The sequence below is a fragment of the Antedon mediterranea genome, chromosome 9, assembly GCF_964355755.1.
Source record: "Antedon mediterranea chromosome 9, ecAntMedi1.1, whole genome shotgun sequence".
Lineage (NCBI taxonomy): Eukaryota > Metazoa > Echinodermata > Crinoidea > Comatulida > Antedonidae > Antedon > Antedon mediterranea.
The window spans coordinates 18,879,406-18,894,155 of NC_092678.1; the positions used below are offsets into that span (position 1 = coordinate 18,879,406).

At 37.9% G+C, this 14,750-nt stretch overlaps 2 protein-coding genes across 2 annotated transcripts; both read left to right on the top strand.

Annotated features, from left to right (window-relative positions):
- Window positions 1-270: 270 nt before the first annotated feature.
- LOC140058280 (uncharacterized) lies at window positions 271-6,051 on the top strand. Its single transcript, XM_072103844.1, has one exon. It carries the CDS (start codon window positions 271-273, stop codon window positions 6,049-6,051), a length of 5,781 nt encoding a protein of 1,926 aa, XP_071959945.1.
- Window positions 6,052-6,625: 574 nt separating this feature from the next.
- On the top strand, window positions 6,626-14,503 carry LOC140058281 (adhesion G-protein coupled receptor G7-like). The gene is made up of 14 exons (XM_072103845.1): window positions 6,626-6,638; window positions 6,836-7,459; window positions 8,325-8,576; window positions 9,045-9,157; window positions 9,651-9,843; window positions 10,072-10,185; window positions 10,430-10,542; window positions 10,637-10,783; window positions 10,954-11,511; window positions 12,095-12,250; window positions 12,650-12,762; window positions 13,178-13,440; window positions 13,699-13,765; window positions 14,029-14,503. Exons 1-14 carry the CDS (start codon window positions 6,626-6,628, stop codon window positions 14,501-14,503), a joined length of 3,201 nt encoding a protein of 1,066 aa, XP_071959946.1.
- Window positions 14,504-14,750: the final 247 nt, after the last annotated feature.

Here is a 14,750-nt window from a genome sequence, read left to right on the forward strand (position 1 = left end):
ATATTCCAAAAAGGGTCATAGCGCCCTCTGTTGTTGGATTTTCGTTGTTGTTGAAAATGGCGATTGTATCGTCACAGTAAAGTTTGTTATTGTTTAATAAATGAATGATGTTGTTATAATCAATTCGTGTGTGGTACTTATTTGCAAGTAAAGATTCAAGTAAACAAACCCAGCAACCTCCCAAACAGAACATTTGGTCCCTCGAGCCGGATTACTTGAGAAGTAAGTTATCACATTTTACTGATATAGCCTAGCCTAGCCTAAACAAGTATGTCTAACCGATCCACGTGCTCCAGTCGCCGATCATCAAAGCTATCGTCGAGGTCATCGAACCATAGAGCCTCGGTGTTAGCAGATGCCGCTGCTGCCGAGACAGAAGCCATGGCTGCAGTGGAAATTGCATCTAAAGAAGCCGAGTTACATATACTAAAGGCGAGGAGCAAGGCACAGGCCCTACGAGCACAAGCGGACACACTCACCGCCGTTCTAAATGAAGACCTACATGAATTGTTAACCACATCTCCCAACGAAACGTCCGAAGATCATGTGAAGAAATTCCTGGCAGACACAACAATGACTGACATCAACCTTACAGAAAGCAGTCCAGAACCCGTTACAAGGACTGTTACGGTACCGGTCAGTGAAAGCGTTGTTGCTACTACTAGCAGTGCTAGTATTATTAATCGGACAGAAATACAGAATGCAGCCAGACCGAAAGTGTGTACTCAACAAACTTATGCGGTAAACAGTATGATGAATCAGTACACACCCATACAAACCATCTCACCACACGGGGTGGCGAACACTAAACCTACGTTTACCATGGTTACTGATGTAATGAGTACAAGACCCTGGATGTCCAGTTTCACTAGTAATGCACAAAGTACAATACCGCATATGCCAGTGCCTATGAATGATGTGCAAAATATTACACAACATCAGATGCATGCCGTTACGACAAGTAACGTACGGAATACTGGACTTTGTACTGACATACCGGTACTAAATTCTACTGCATCATCATTCAATCCATCTCCTGGAGTACCGGCATACCAACCGACATACCAACCAACGACCCAGAGTATTAACCCAGTGTTTGGTATTAGTAGAGTTTGGGATGGTTTACCAAAACTGAATATACCAAAATTCTGTGATGAACACGATGTTAAGCAGTATGTGACATTTAAATCAGTATGGGATAGTGTGATGAGTCAGGCGAAATTACAGCTACCCGAAGCAACTAAGTTTGCATATTTACGTAGTCACCTTGGCGGACGACCATTAGCAATGGCTGACCGTAACCTCATGCTAGGAGATGACGCTTACAAGGAAACCATGAAACAGTTGGAGAAGGCCTTTGGTGATCCCAGTAGAATCGTTCAAGGGTTATTGGACCAGCTCCAGGTACGCCCTACAATACATCAAGGGGACTGGGCTGGTCTCAGAGATTTTTCGGATGAACTGGTAACTGTGGTCCAGACTGCCAACAAATTAAACCATGGGAATGAGCTGAATCACCATCGGTATGCGGCAGACCTGACAAAGAAACTACCAGACAGGCTCCACGATGAGTTCCTATTCAAGATGTGGAAACAGGAAAAGGGAATGATCTATACTGTTCAAAACCTTTCAACATGGTTAGAGGAGAAAACAGGACCAGCTGGTCTAATACTGCTAGAAAAAATGAGTCATGGTACAGGAGACCAAAAACCATATGCAACCGCTAAACAGCAGAAGAAACGTGAACAACCGCCTGCCACGAAGGCTTATATTACTCAAAGTAGTTCAAAGGCTAAGAAGCGTGTTACATGCCTGTATTGTGATGTTGATGAAAGCGGACATTACCTAGAAACATGTGGTAACTTCTCCAAGATTAGCTATGCAGACAAAATTAAATGGTTGGAGACCACCAACCGGTGCAAAAAGTGTGCTAAGAAGCATGATGGTGTTTGCCCATTTCCAAAAAGGTGCAAGGAATGTAAAAAGGACCACAGAAGTAGTCTCCACAAAGTGATTGCACCAGCACCAGCCCCAGCTCCAGTTGAACCAGTACCTAATCCAACTCAACTATGTACTGGAATGGGTTTAACTGCTAAACTTGACTACCACGATGTACTAATCAAAGTTGTACCCCTAACCATCTATGGTGCCAAAGGTTTAGTAAACACATACGGTGTTCTTGATGAGTGTGCAGAACGCACGATGGTATCAGAAAGATTGATAAATGAACTGGGCATTAATGGTGAGGAAGAGTCAATCAAAGTTAAAACGGTAACAGGTGACACTGACTGGAAAGGAAAATGTGTGGACTTCACCCTCTCGCCCAGAGAAGAACCAGACCAGACATTCAATATCAAGTGTGCCTTTGCCGCCACTAAAGTCCAACTTGGGGATTATACAGTTTCTGCGGAGAGGTTGCAGTCAAAATGGCCACACCTTAGAGGACTACCATTATTTACTGCCGAAAAGGTGCAGCCGACGATATTGATTGGTGCCGATAACATTGAATGTACTCTGTCGTTGGAAACTAGAAGAGGACCCAAAACGGGTTCACCAGTTGCGGTCAAGACACTATTTGGTTGGACTGTACAGGGAAAGCAGGGTCTCCAGAAACAAGGAAAGCTACTAGGACATCCTCAGATGATGTACACTAGCACTCAACCAGAACATAAGCTGCACCAATTAATGGAAAGATTTATGGCGGTAGATGTGTTGCACCATGTAAATCCAAAGGAATCAGTGCGGTCAAAGAATGACAAGTTTGCTATTCAGACATTGGAAAATGGTACCAAGCAGGTCGAGGTCCAAGGTGTACAAAGACTCCAGACACCACTCCTGTGGAAACCTGGGTACAGACCCCCGTCTAGTACACCAAGATGTGTTCAGAGCCTAGCTCTTTCTACCCAGAGAAAAATATCCCGCAAACCAGAGTTGGTAGACTTCTGTCGATCAAATATTAACAAGCTGAAGACGAACGGCTCCATACGAGTTATAGGGCCAGTCGACACATTGTCTCCGGAGCAGCAATTAGGATGGTACATCCCCTGTCATGTGGTACACAGTAGTGGGAAGTACAGACTTGTCTTCAACTGTTCGTTTGAATATGATGGTCAGAATCTGAACGATGAGTTACTCGCTGGACCGACTCTAAGTCCAGCACTATTGGACGTGCTGCTACGTTTCCGACAAGGACGCGTTGGAGTATCCGGCGATATCACCGCAATGTTCCATCAAGTGAGACTGACCCCAGAAGACCGACGTATGTTGCGATTCCTCTGGTGGGACGACGAGATGGATACTTGGCTTGTAATGGAGTGGTTGGTACTCCCATTTGGAGCTGCTTGTAGCCCTTGTTGTGCAACATTTGCCTTACAAAGGGTGGCAAATGATAGAAAAGATCGCTACCCAATTGTCAAGGATACCATCGAAAATGAGACATATGTGGATAATCAACTAGCCAGTCGTAACACTATATCAGAAGCCAAGGAACTTGTAGATAAGACACGTGAGTGTCTAAATGAAGCTGGGTTCCAAATGGTAAAATATGCCAGCAGCCATCGAGATGTAGTTGAACACTTACCCACTGACGTGCAGTCCGGTCATCAATTGCAGTCACTTTCCCTCAGTCAAATTAATGGGGAACCAGAGGCAGCTTTAGGACTTTATTGGGATTGTCACAGTGATGAGTTATACCACCCAGCCAAATCTCCAGATAACCGAAAACTTACCAAACGCAATGCTCTCAGAGTGCTTGCCAGTCAGTTTGAACCACTCGGAGATATAGCACCTTTCACATCCAGAGCCAAAACGATTGTTCAAGAACTCTGGTCAACAAAGCTTGATTGGGATGAAGAAGTAAAAGATCCTGACATTCGACAAAGGTGGGAAGAATGGTGTGATGAATTGGAGAAAGTTCCATCAATAAGAATACAGCGGTGCTATACACCATCTAACATGAGCAGCACAATTGTAAAAAGGACATTACATGTGTTTTGTGATGCCTCAGAGAAGCTTTATGGTGCCGTTGCCTACTTACGCTCAATGGATAGTGACGGTAGTGTTCACATGAGTTTCGTGTTGGCCAAATGCAGAGTAGCACCAAAACGCCTAACTTCCATACCACGCCTGGAATTACTTGGGGCTCTTCTTGGTGCACAACTAGCTCAGACTATCACCAATGCACTCACCCTGGATGTGGAACATATTAATATGTGGAGTGATTCAACAACAGTTCTTACATGGATACAATCAGATTCCTGTCGTTTCAAGGTGTTTGTGGGGACTCGGATAGCTGAAATCCAGACGTTGACATCCGACAGTGTGTGGCGTTATGTGCGAACAGATGAAAACCCTGCAGATGACATTACTCGAGGTCTGTCAGTGACAGAGCTCGGAAAAGGATCCAGATGGACTGATGGACCTTCATGGCTGCTAGAGGCAGAAGATACATGGCAGAGTCATAGTGCCTCAGTGCTGGCACGAACTCGAGTCTCATCATTAAATTCATCTGTAGATACCAACGAGATAAAGAAGTCCCTATTTTGTGGTGTAACCTTGGCGACTCCAGTACAGAATATAGATTTGGAAGAATTCTCGACCTGGCCAGAACTTGTACAAGCACTGGGAGAGAAACTCAACGCAGTTGATGGACAAGATTCAGTTGTATTAACTGCAGAACAAGTATGTGATGCCGAATATCAACTCTTACAACGAGCCCAACAAGAATCATTTAAAGAAGAGATTGCGACGCTCAAAACCCAGAAAGAAATACCGAAGAGTAGTCGTCTGTTGGAGCTCTCTCCAGAGCTGGATGAAACGACAAATCTAATTAGAGTTGGTGGACGTTTAAGGAAAATGGATAACAAAACTAGTGTAGAACCACATCCAATTGTCCTCCCATCATCACATCCAGTAACCAAGTTGCTTGTCCAGGATGCTGACAATCATTTCAGCCACCAGGCCGGAACCGAGCAAGTTTTCGCCTATCTGCGTCATCGCTTCTGGATATTGAGAGGACGAACCTCTGTTAAAGGTATACTCAGAAAATGCTCTGACTGCAAACGTTGGCGGCAGAAACCACTGATACCCAGAATGGCTGATTTGCCGGAATCCCGATTAAGGGTGAATAAGCCTCCTTTCTATTCTACCGGGATGGATTGCTTTGGTCCAATTGCAGTGAAAGTTAGGCGGTCACAAGAGAAGCGTTGGGGCCTTGTCTTCAAGTGTATGACGACCCGTGCCGTTCATCTAGAACTGTTAGAGTCTCTTGATGTGGATCATTTTCTGATGGCGTATAGGCGTTTTGCCTCACGCAGAGGAGTACCATATGAGCTCCGTAGTGACTGTGGGACAAACTTCAAGGGAGCGGAGAAAGAGATTGAGACTGCACTGAAGGCAATGGAACCAGAGTTGACCAGTCGTCTGGCAAAATTTAAAGTGAGATTTTGCTTCAACCCTCCAAGTGCTCCTCATTTCGGTGGATTGTGGGAGCGGGAAGTGCGCTCTATCAAATGTGCGCTGAAAGGGGTTCTACGAGACCGAGTAGTACCTGATGTTGTGCTACGTACTGTTCTGACGGAAGTGGAAGGTATTATGAACTCTAAACCTCTTGGCTACGCATCCTCCGAGATAGCTGATATCGACCCAGTTACGCCAAATATGTTGTTGATGGGGCGGCGGGATCCTGCCCTACCTATGGTGGTGTACGACGAGTCAGAACTGAAAGGACGGCGTAATTGGCGACATAGTCAAGTTCTAGCGGATCAGTTTTGGCGTCAGTTCATCAGGTCATACTTACCGACTCTGCAAAGGCGCCAGAAGTGGCAGAAGGAAGTCGAAAACTTAGAAGTTGGAGACGTGGTGATGATAGTAGATCCCCAGTTGAGCCGATCTCAGTGGCCAGTCGGTGTTGTTTCGGTACTCTATCCAAGTAGTGACAACCAAGTGAGAGTGGTGGATGTTCGTGTCAACAAAAAGGCTTATCGACGACCAGTGGCAAAGCTCGTGAAGTTGATGAAATGTGACGATCAAGTCGAAGAATCGAGCCCGTGATTATTAGTTTTGACTTAAAAGGCGCGTAATTTTATGCAACTTAAATCATTTTAATGTTAAAAGAAATTTAATCTGTTGATTAATAATACAGAAAAATAAGTACATGACTTGATACCTTGATTGATAAGGCGAATTTCCTAAGAAATTCGGGGGCGGCTGTTAAGACAGTGCCATATTCCAAAAAGGGTCATAGCGCCCTCTGTTGTTGGATTTTCGTTGTTGTTGAAAATGGCGATTGTATCGTCACAGTAAAGTTTGTTATTGTTTAATAAATGAATGATGTTGTTATAATCAATTCGTGTGTGGTACTTATTTGCAAGTAAAGATTCAAGTAAACAAACCCAGCAACCTCCCAAACAGAACAACTTTAGCCACTCAATCCTATATAATCTTATTGTACCTCCCCAGCATTTTTCTCTACTGAACTAGCATGTTGACACGGTTACTGTTACTGTTTCTTTAAATAAATGTTTGCTTTTAAAGATGTTCGTCTATTATGTACACTTTGTTTTCATTGAAGAGAGTTCCATAATTTTATTTTGTAAAACAATCAACTGTTCGATACAGTGTTGCCATGCTGGTCAAAAGTATTTTTATATCTTAATTCTTATATTGTTTAAATGTCTTGGATGTATTACCAATTAACAATGTTGTTTAGTTTAGAGACTATTGTGTAAAAGTGCATTACTAAATGTATTTTGAATTTACTTTTTCCTAAGGTTAGTCGTGTATCTGTTTTATTCTGCTACATCGTAACTATATTATTCCCATTATCTCTTATTAGATTCATCCTGTACTGATCGTTATGCGTCAACTCGTGAATTTTCACAATCGAAGACAGAATGCTACAATACCACCATCACCAATATCGCGCCAACAAATCAACCAAATGAATTTGAAGGTCTTCCTAAATTATACGATGGCACCTTTGTTCAAGGATCTGTTCTGTACAGTATGTCACTTTCTCCTTCAAACTTTGACATTGGTAATGAATCGTTATTCGGGTCTAGTGCGGTAGACTACGATTACGTCATCATTTCTATAGAATCCATCATGTTGAATCTAAATACAGATGTTGTAGTTTACTCTCAAACGTTTGATGGAATAATAATTAGTCCTGAAAAAGAAAGTATTCAAATTATTGATTTGGTATTTGATCAACCAATCAAAATCAAAAGCACATCTACGTATGAGGTTGCACTAACTACTACCCATTCTTATCCTCCTGTCCAAATGTCTGGTGAAGCGATTGAAATTAAACAAGTTAGTTGTGAAAATGGATCAACTGAATGTTCGAGTTTTTTAAAAGTCTGGAATAAATTGGTGTCGGATCAGGTGAATTCTGGATGCAGCCGGACAGACGTTGAATTTACAGCCCTTAAACTTTGTTTTGGAAATTTTTTTGGAGGTATGTTCAAATAATAAGTCTATCATTAGGCCTGTATTTGAATACGCTTCACCTGTCTGGTTTCCATTTCTGCAAAGCACCATCAATCGGATTGAATCTGTTCAGAGACGCTTTACACGATCATGCTTCCCACGTTTTTTTTACATGGATTATGACATGCAGCCGTCATACGAACAAAGGTTACGGACTCTAAAATTACCCACGATTTATAATAGACTTAAATTCATCCGTGTTAAATTTGTTGTGAAGTGGCTCTGTACAGATTTCCTAATTGATGGTGCTTTGCTACCTAAACCTGTTGAACGTAGAAGTGAGAAACTTGTTTTCAGACATGAGAAGTCTCGTACTAATGCTTTTTTTTATTCTGTTTTTATTTCATTTCCACGGATGTGGGATGAGATTCCGGTATATATCACTGACATGTTTATTTATAATGATTGCAATTTTTATTCTGTTTTATATAAATTCTATGTTACCGGGTTGTTAAATGTTTAACCTTGTTAATGTTATTTTGCCACCAGCACTATCAGGAGAGTCTTTTATAGCGATATTTTTGCTTTTTGACAATCCGCCAGGATAGTGTCCTGCGTTTTTTCTCTGCTTGTTGTTGTTCTATGTAATTTATGCTTTTTGTATTATTGTTTTATTTTTCTGGATAATAATGAATATGAATATGAAATAATATGTGACATATTTAATGAGATAATTGAGATAGAAATAACTATTATGTTATTCAATTACAGAATGCCGTACTTTATTTCTAGAAACCTAATTTTTGTATTAGAATTAAAAGTCCAGTGTTAACTTTACCACCTCTATGTTTAAAGAATACAAGAATAACTTTCCTGAATATTGTTATTTTTAGCTCCCCAGGTAGTTCGTAACCCTAAATCTCATGTTGGCGAGATTGATCAGACAGTTACACTGGACTGCATTATAGAAAATGTGGAGTTTTATGAATGGTATAAAAACGGCGACCGTATCCCCAATGCTAACAGTCCTACTTACAGGGTGCTGCTAGACCAAGGCCAGAACCAGGGTGATTACACGTGTTCTGGTTATAGATCTCAAGATGGAGAAAACGCAGTATCAGACGTTGCTACAGTGCTTATAACAGGTAAGTCACTTTATGGATATAGATATTGTTACAGTATAGGTTCCAGAAAACATCATCTAAACGTAGAACTACTAACAAGATATAGCAGAATATCCCAATCCATTATGTAGTAAACAGTTTCAACTCGGCTGAAATTCCATTCATGTTGCTCAGCTTAGTACATTTCTATATATATTGTCATATGGTCCAATGATTGATAGGAAATTTTTTTTTTAAATTCATTTTAATAATTATAACAATTGTAATATTTGCAATTTATTGAGTCTTCCAACTACTATGTTTTATATCCTTTTTTTTTAAATAATAAATAAATAAAATACCATTATGTGTTACATATTACAACATTTATAATAAGTATATATAGTTCTTCTTCTTGACAATTGTTATTACTGTAGCCTATGTTTCTATAGACCCCAATATCTTTATATGGTAATGCTTTAGTACACTGTTTATTTTCAATTTTATTAGGATTGTCTACTTTTAGAGTAAATGTTACATTCAACAACATTTCGTTTGAAGAGAAATATGGCGACAAGAAAAGTTCGGGATTTCAAAATTTTACTGATGAATTGCGGGTTTCTGTGAGTATAATTCATGTAATGGTGTAGTAAAAGTAATAAAATAACTGGTTTATGGGATTTAGTTATATAACTTGACCATGTTAGCACTCGAAACAAACCTAACAACATAAATTGTTATAAACTACACATTATGAAAAACAAGGTCATATACATAGCTGCAGTCACGTGCGCAAATTTGAGTTAGTGTTTACCTACCGACCAACCGACCGACCGACAAAGTGAGTTATAGAGTCACGTTGCACGCGACGAAAAATGTTTGTATTATTGTATAAATAAGTGTGTGGTTATCTGCATGTACAGCGTATGTTTTATAGATATGAAGATCATAAAATCAGTTACTTGAATATAAAGATAGAGTAATAGAAAATGATAACAGATACAACAATGCTACTTTGTATTGTTTTTTGATGAAATACAAGGGAGACGAACTTACAAAATACCCCCCTCTCCCAACTCTTAAAATCAATTTTTACCAAACCTACTTCTATTTCAGTTGAAAATAAGTATACCTGACGTTTCCGATATTGTTGTCACGAGTCTTAAACCCGGAAGTGTTATTGCAGAGATTGAGTTTTACTTCAACCAAAATCAAAACATTTCTACATACAGTTCCATGATAAACGATTCACTAATTTCATTACAAGGATATGATACAGACCCTGGTTCCATTGTTGTGACCAGCATATGTAAGTTAATAATAAGACATTTCGTATATATAAATAAATTAATGTAAATATTTATAATTTATATTGTAATTCTTAATGAATATTCTATTATTATGTCAATAATTAATATTTTTATTTATTACTGTGTTTTGAAATGGTAAACAAACATTAGTTGCAGACTATACAAAATGCAGAAATTTACAGAAGCAATAGTTTCATTTGCATTGTATCTTTCTTGTTTCCAACCAGCGTCATGTATTGGAGAAGACTTGGTAATTAATGGCACTTTGTACAGTTTTCCAGATGTTCCACTTGGTGTAACTGCAGATTCAATACAAGATTGCCTGCTATATTCGCATCAGTGTAAATATAAAAAAAAATTAATACATTTTATTTCGTCATTAAGACTTCTACCTTTATAGAACTTTATGTTAGAAATACATTTTTGTGTAAACTAAACAATAATATAAAACAATTTTTTGGTGAAACAGAAACAACAAGAATCTAAATTAATTTCAACCTTTTTGTTTTATCTCACGGGGAGTTTAACTTCTTATTGCAATTAGAAAATGTGTGTTTATTTTCATATTTGATTATATTTTCACAGATATGACTGTACCACTTGCAACACGATTCTGTAAAGGAAATTTCATATCAGGAGCTAAATGGGATCCAGTCGTAATCACAGAATGTTACATTGAATATACAAGACTGGATGAGGTATATTGTACAGTATAGAAAAGGCGTATAGGCAAATCATTACAGAAGATCGATCGGTGTATTTCGCAAAGATTTAATTCATATTATTTTTCAGATTGAAGTTACGGAAAACAATGTGTATGTAGTAGCGGACGCTCTTGCAGAATTCACAAATGATACGGAAGTTTTAAATGAAAGCTCTGTAGATTCAGTTGCAATCATTTTAGAAGATATTGTCAATCTTGAGAATCCCAATGAGATCGTAAGTATCTGTCCGAGATAATTGCACTAACTGCAAAGCATTGGGTACACTTTGCAAGTAACTATCGCCTGTGATCTCAAAATTACAAGCAAGCAGAGAAAAAAAATCCTCTATCATCTAGTCGTGATGAATTTACGGTTTGATATAACAATATTTTTATTTTTCTGCAGATAACTTCAAATGTTGTCGAAGTTGTTGATAACATAATTCATTCTGGCATGATTGACTCATCGATGAGAGAAACAGCATCGTCGTTTGTGACGTCATTAGAAAGACAGCTTGCAACAGTGGCAGCAGCAGGCATGAATTTCTCAAGTGTACAACCACATGTGGGTGTCGTAACTCTAGCAGTCACCCCAGAATCTCTTCAAAACGGCCTAGCATACGTTGCATTCTCTGACGCCGACTCGCTCAAGGAAGCATTTGAACCAACGGATGTAAATATACATTACGATAATGAGAATATTCCTTTTAATGCAGTAGGAGCCTCAATAGCTCTTCCACCTGAAATAATTTTAATTGGCAAGACTCAAACTGGAATAGATGAGATCCGAGTATATTTTACGGTTTACCAGAACAGCTTCTTGTTTATTTCGGACAACTTGGTGAACGCATCTGGAAAGGATTTTACCCGTCAAGTTGGCAGTCAGATTATTTCAGCTTCATTAGAGGCAGTCAAGATTGATGGACTTGTCACACCTATACATTTGGCTTTCTTACCACGAAATGTAAGTAACTAAGCTAATATTTTACATGTATAAAGTGTATCTGCAAGAGATAAAACTCTTATTTAATATGACATATTAAATAAGACTTTTACTTCTTGCACGTACTTTTTATAGTAGTAATAATAATAAGTATATTATATTGTAAAATGTAGTTGAGGTACTACTTTTTACCCTTGCAATAGAAAAAAAAAGACAAAATATACCAGTTTAATAGTATGTAATCTCTGATATCCTTTTGGTTACTATTATTGTTGATACTTTTGTTGCTGTTTCTGTTGCTGCTGCTGTTGTTACTGTTGCTGCTGCTTGTGCTGCTGTTGCTGCTGCTGGTGACATTGATGTTGCTGCTATTGCTTTTGCTGCTGTTGCTGTTGCTGCTGCTGCTGTTGCTGTTGTGGCTGCTGTTGTTTCCTTTTTCGCTGTTTGCCGTTGCTGTTTTTCCCTCTTTTTTTTGTTGTTGCCTCTCTATGCTCATGCTTTTTTACTCAGCTAGCCTAGTTCAAAGAAATTGTGTATATATTTAATGTGTTTTTTTTAAATTTTTAATTTTATATATGTATTGCTATTCACTATTTCTTTGTAGGAAATTAGTAATAACAATACAGAATGTGTTTTCTGGGATTTCTCACTTTATGATGGAGTAGGTGATTGGTCAAGCGAAGGATGTGAGTTAAATGAAACAACAGACGGTCGTGTCGTATGCTTGTGTGACCATCTTACGAACTTTGCTATACTAGTTGTGAGTATACTCTACAGCCCAATAAATTAAAACAAAATCAGATAATTATTGAAATACTGTTGTTACTGTTTTATGAAACACATACTATTATTATTACTAACTAAAAGCATCATTGACGTTTAGTGCGCATGCCCATTTAAGAACTCATATTTATTATTGTACAAAGTTTGTATTATCTTTCTTATTTTTTTCTTTAGAGATTTTTTGAACCGATGAATCTAAAAAAAATGATTCTCGATGATTTTCAAATGTTCACAATATCTTTACTATTAAATAATAATTGGCCGTAATAAGATTTTCAGCGTCAATCGTGATTTCATCAAGGCGCCATTTTGTGAATTTACCATATCAACCATATTTTTATTTTGAATTTAAATGTATGTAATCTTATTTTTATAGGACTATTATGAACCGAAAGAGGCTTATAATGCTCTATCTGTTATCAGTTTACTTGGATGCATTGTTTCTATCGTCTGCTTGGCAGCTACAATCGCTACATACTTGTACTTTAAGTAAGTATACATTCAAAACTGTCATTTGAAAAAAGGTGGCCATAACATTCTTTAAAAAACTATACTTCGTATTCACCCAACAAATATAAGTAAATCCTCCGACCTCAACTAAAATTAGTCTAGCTCGTTAGTAAGAGTGTCTTAAACGGACATCAGATTAGGGGCAGATATCATGAATAATTCATGAGATTTTTATTTTATTTTAGTTTTTTGTTTTTCTTTCAGCTATTTTTTTGTGACTGCTTTCTTCATTTGTCAGGGCCACTATTATAAGTTCCGACATGTTATAAAAAGCGCCGGCCATAGACGAGATGCGCCAAACATATATAATGTAATAACACTAATAATAATAATAATAATAATAATAATAATAATACACAAGTATGACAAAGGTTAATATAACATTTTATTGCAGACAACTTCGAAGTAAACGTCCAAAGAAGATCCTCATCAACCTGTCACTATCTCTGCTACTTCTCTACCTTGTATTTGCAATTGGCATCGATCAGACAGGTTCTAGAAATGGATGCATCACTGTAGCAGCGCTGATTCATTACTTTGGACTGGCTTCTGTTTTCTGGATGTCAATTGAAGCTGTGAACATGTACATCATGCTTGTCAAAATCCTCCACGGGGAAATTAGATATTTTATGCTGAAAGCCTGTGTAGCAGGCTACGGTGAATATTTTGATTTATTTTTCTTCTTTTTTCCGTTTTTATTTTCTTTTTTTATTGTTTGTTTTGCTTTTTTGTTTTTTTTTTTCAGTATTTTATTTGTTTCGAGTTTGTGATTAAATAGAACCACCAACATTACATACCACATAATACTTAATCAGCCAATCAAATGGCAAGAATTAATTGTGTTACACTAACATATACAATTACGGTTGAAAAACTACTGGTAATTCAATGTATGTTTTGAAATTGTGTTTTCAGGATTTCCTCTGATAATTGTTGCGATTTGTCTGATTGTTGATGTTGATCTGTATGCGAACAAAAATTAGTAAGTAGCCATATCGCTTGGGTTTGATATGCTAGGACCGACATAACTAAATGGGGATTGAGTTTACAAAGCGGGCTGTAACCAAAAAACAAATGTTCAAATGTTTCACTGTGTTTTCGGAAGTTATTTTGTCAGACATTTGTGTCAAAACATATTAGGCCTAATGTTACATTTCTTTGTTTGCATTTGTCACAAAACAAATATTCATAATTAGTTTTTTAACTTCTTAATTAATTTGACTTATTATCATGTATTTATTTCAGCTGTTTTATACCTTCTGGAAGTCTTCGCAAATTTGGCTTCATTTTGATTATTGGTGTTCTTATGATGTTCAATTACGTGGTGTTCACTTTAGTTATGCGTACTTTGATTTGCCGACCAAAGATTGGCAACAAAGTTGAGAAAAGAGACGAAGTGATTAAACACCTACAGAATGCTTTCGCAGTTTCTGTCCTTCTAGGCCTAACATGGGTCTTTGGATTCCTCGCCATCGATGCAGATTCGACCTCTCGCGACGTGTTTCAGTGGCTGTTCTCCCTGTTTAACTCGCTGCAGGGGCTCTTTATTTTCCTTTTCTTCTGCGTACGCCAGAAGGATATTCGCGACGCGTGGAAGTCAATTTTCAAAGAAAGTGACAAAAGCAAGAATGTTAAAAATACAACGGATACCGGTAGCAGCAAGGTTAAGGATGATAACGTTGAAATGAGATACAATGGAGAAACTAAACTAACCATTTAGATCAATTAAAAATAATTATATTAATGTGTTATTTACTTTGCTTGGGGTACCCTCCCACATGCATATAGGCTGTAATATCTGGGATACATTATCTTGTATTTTAGTTTTCCGTAACATCATTTAAAAAACTTTGTCAATTAAGTTATGCCTGATTGGGTACGGTAGATAAACTAAAATCAATAATATTAATAGTTACGCAGAAATTAGTTTAACCGACCTGATAACATTTCATCATTTTAGTAGAAAA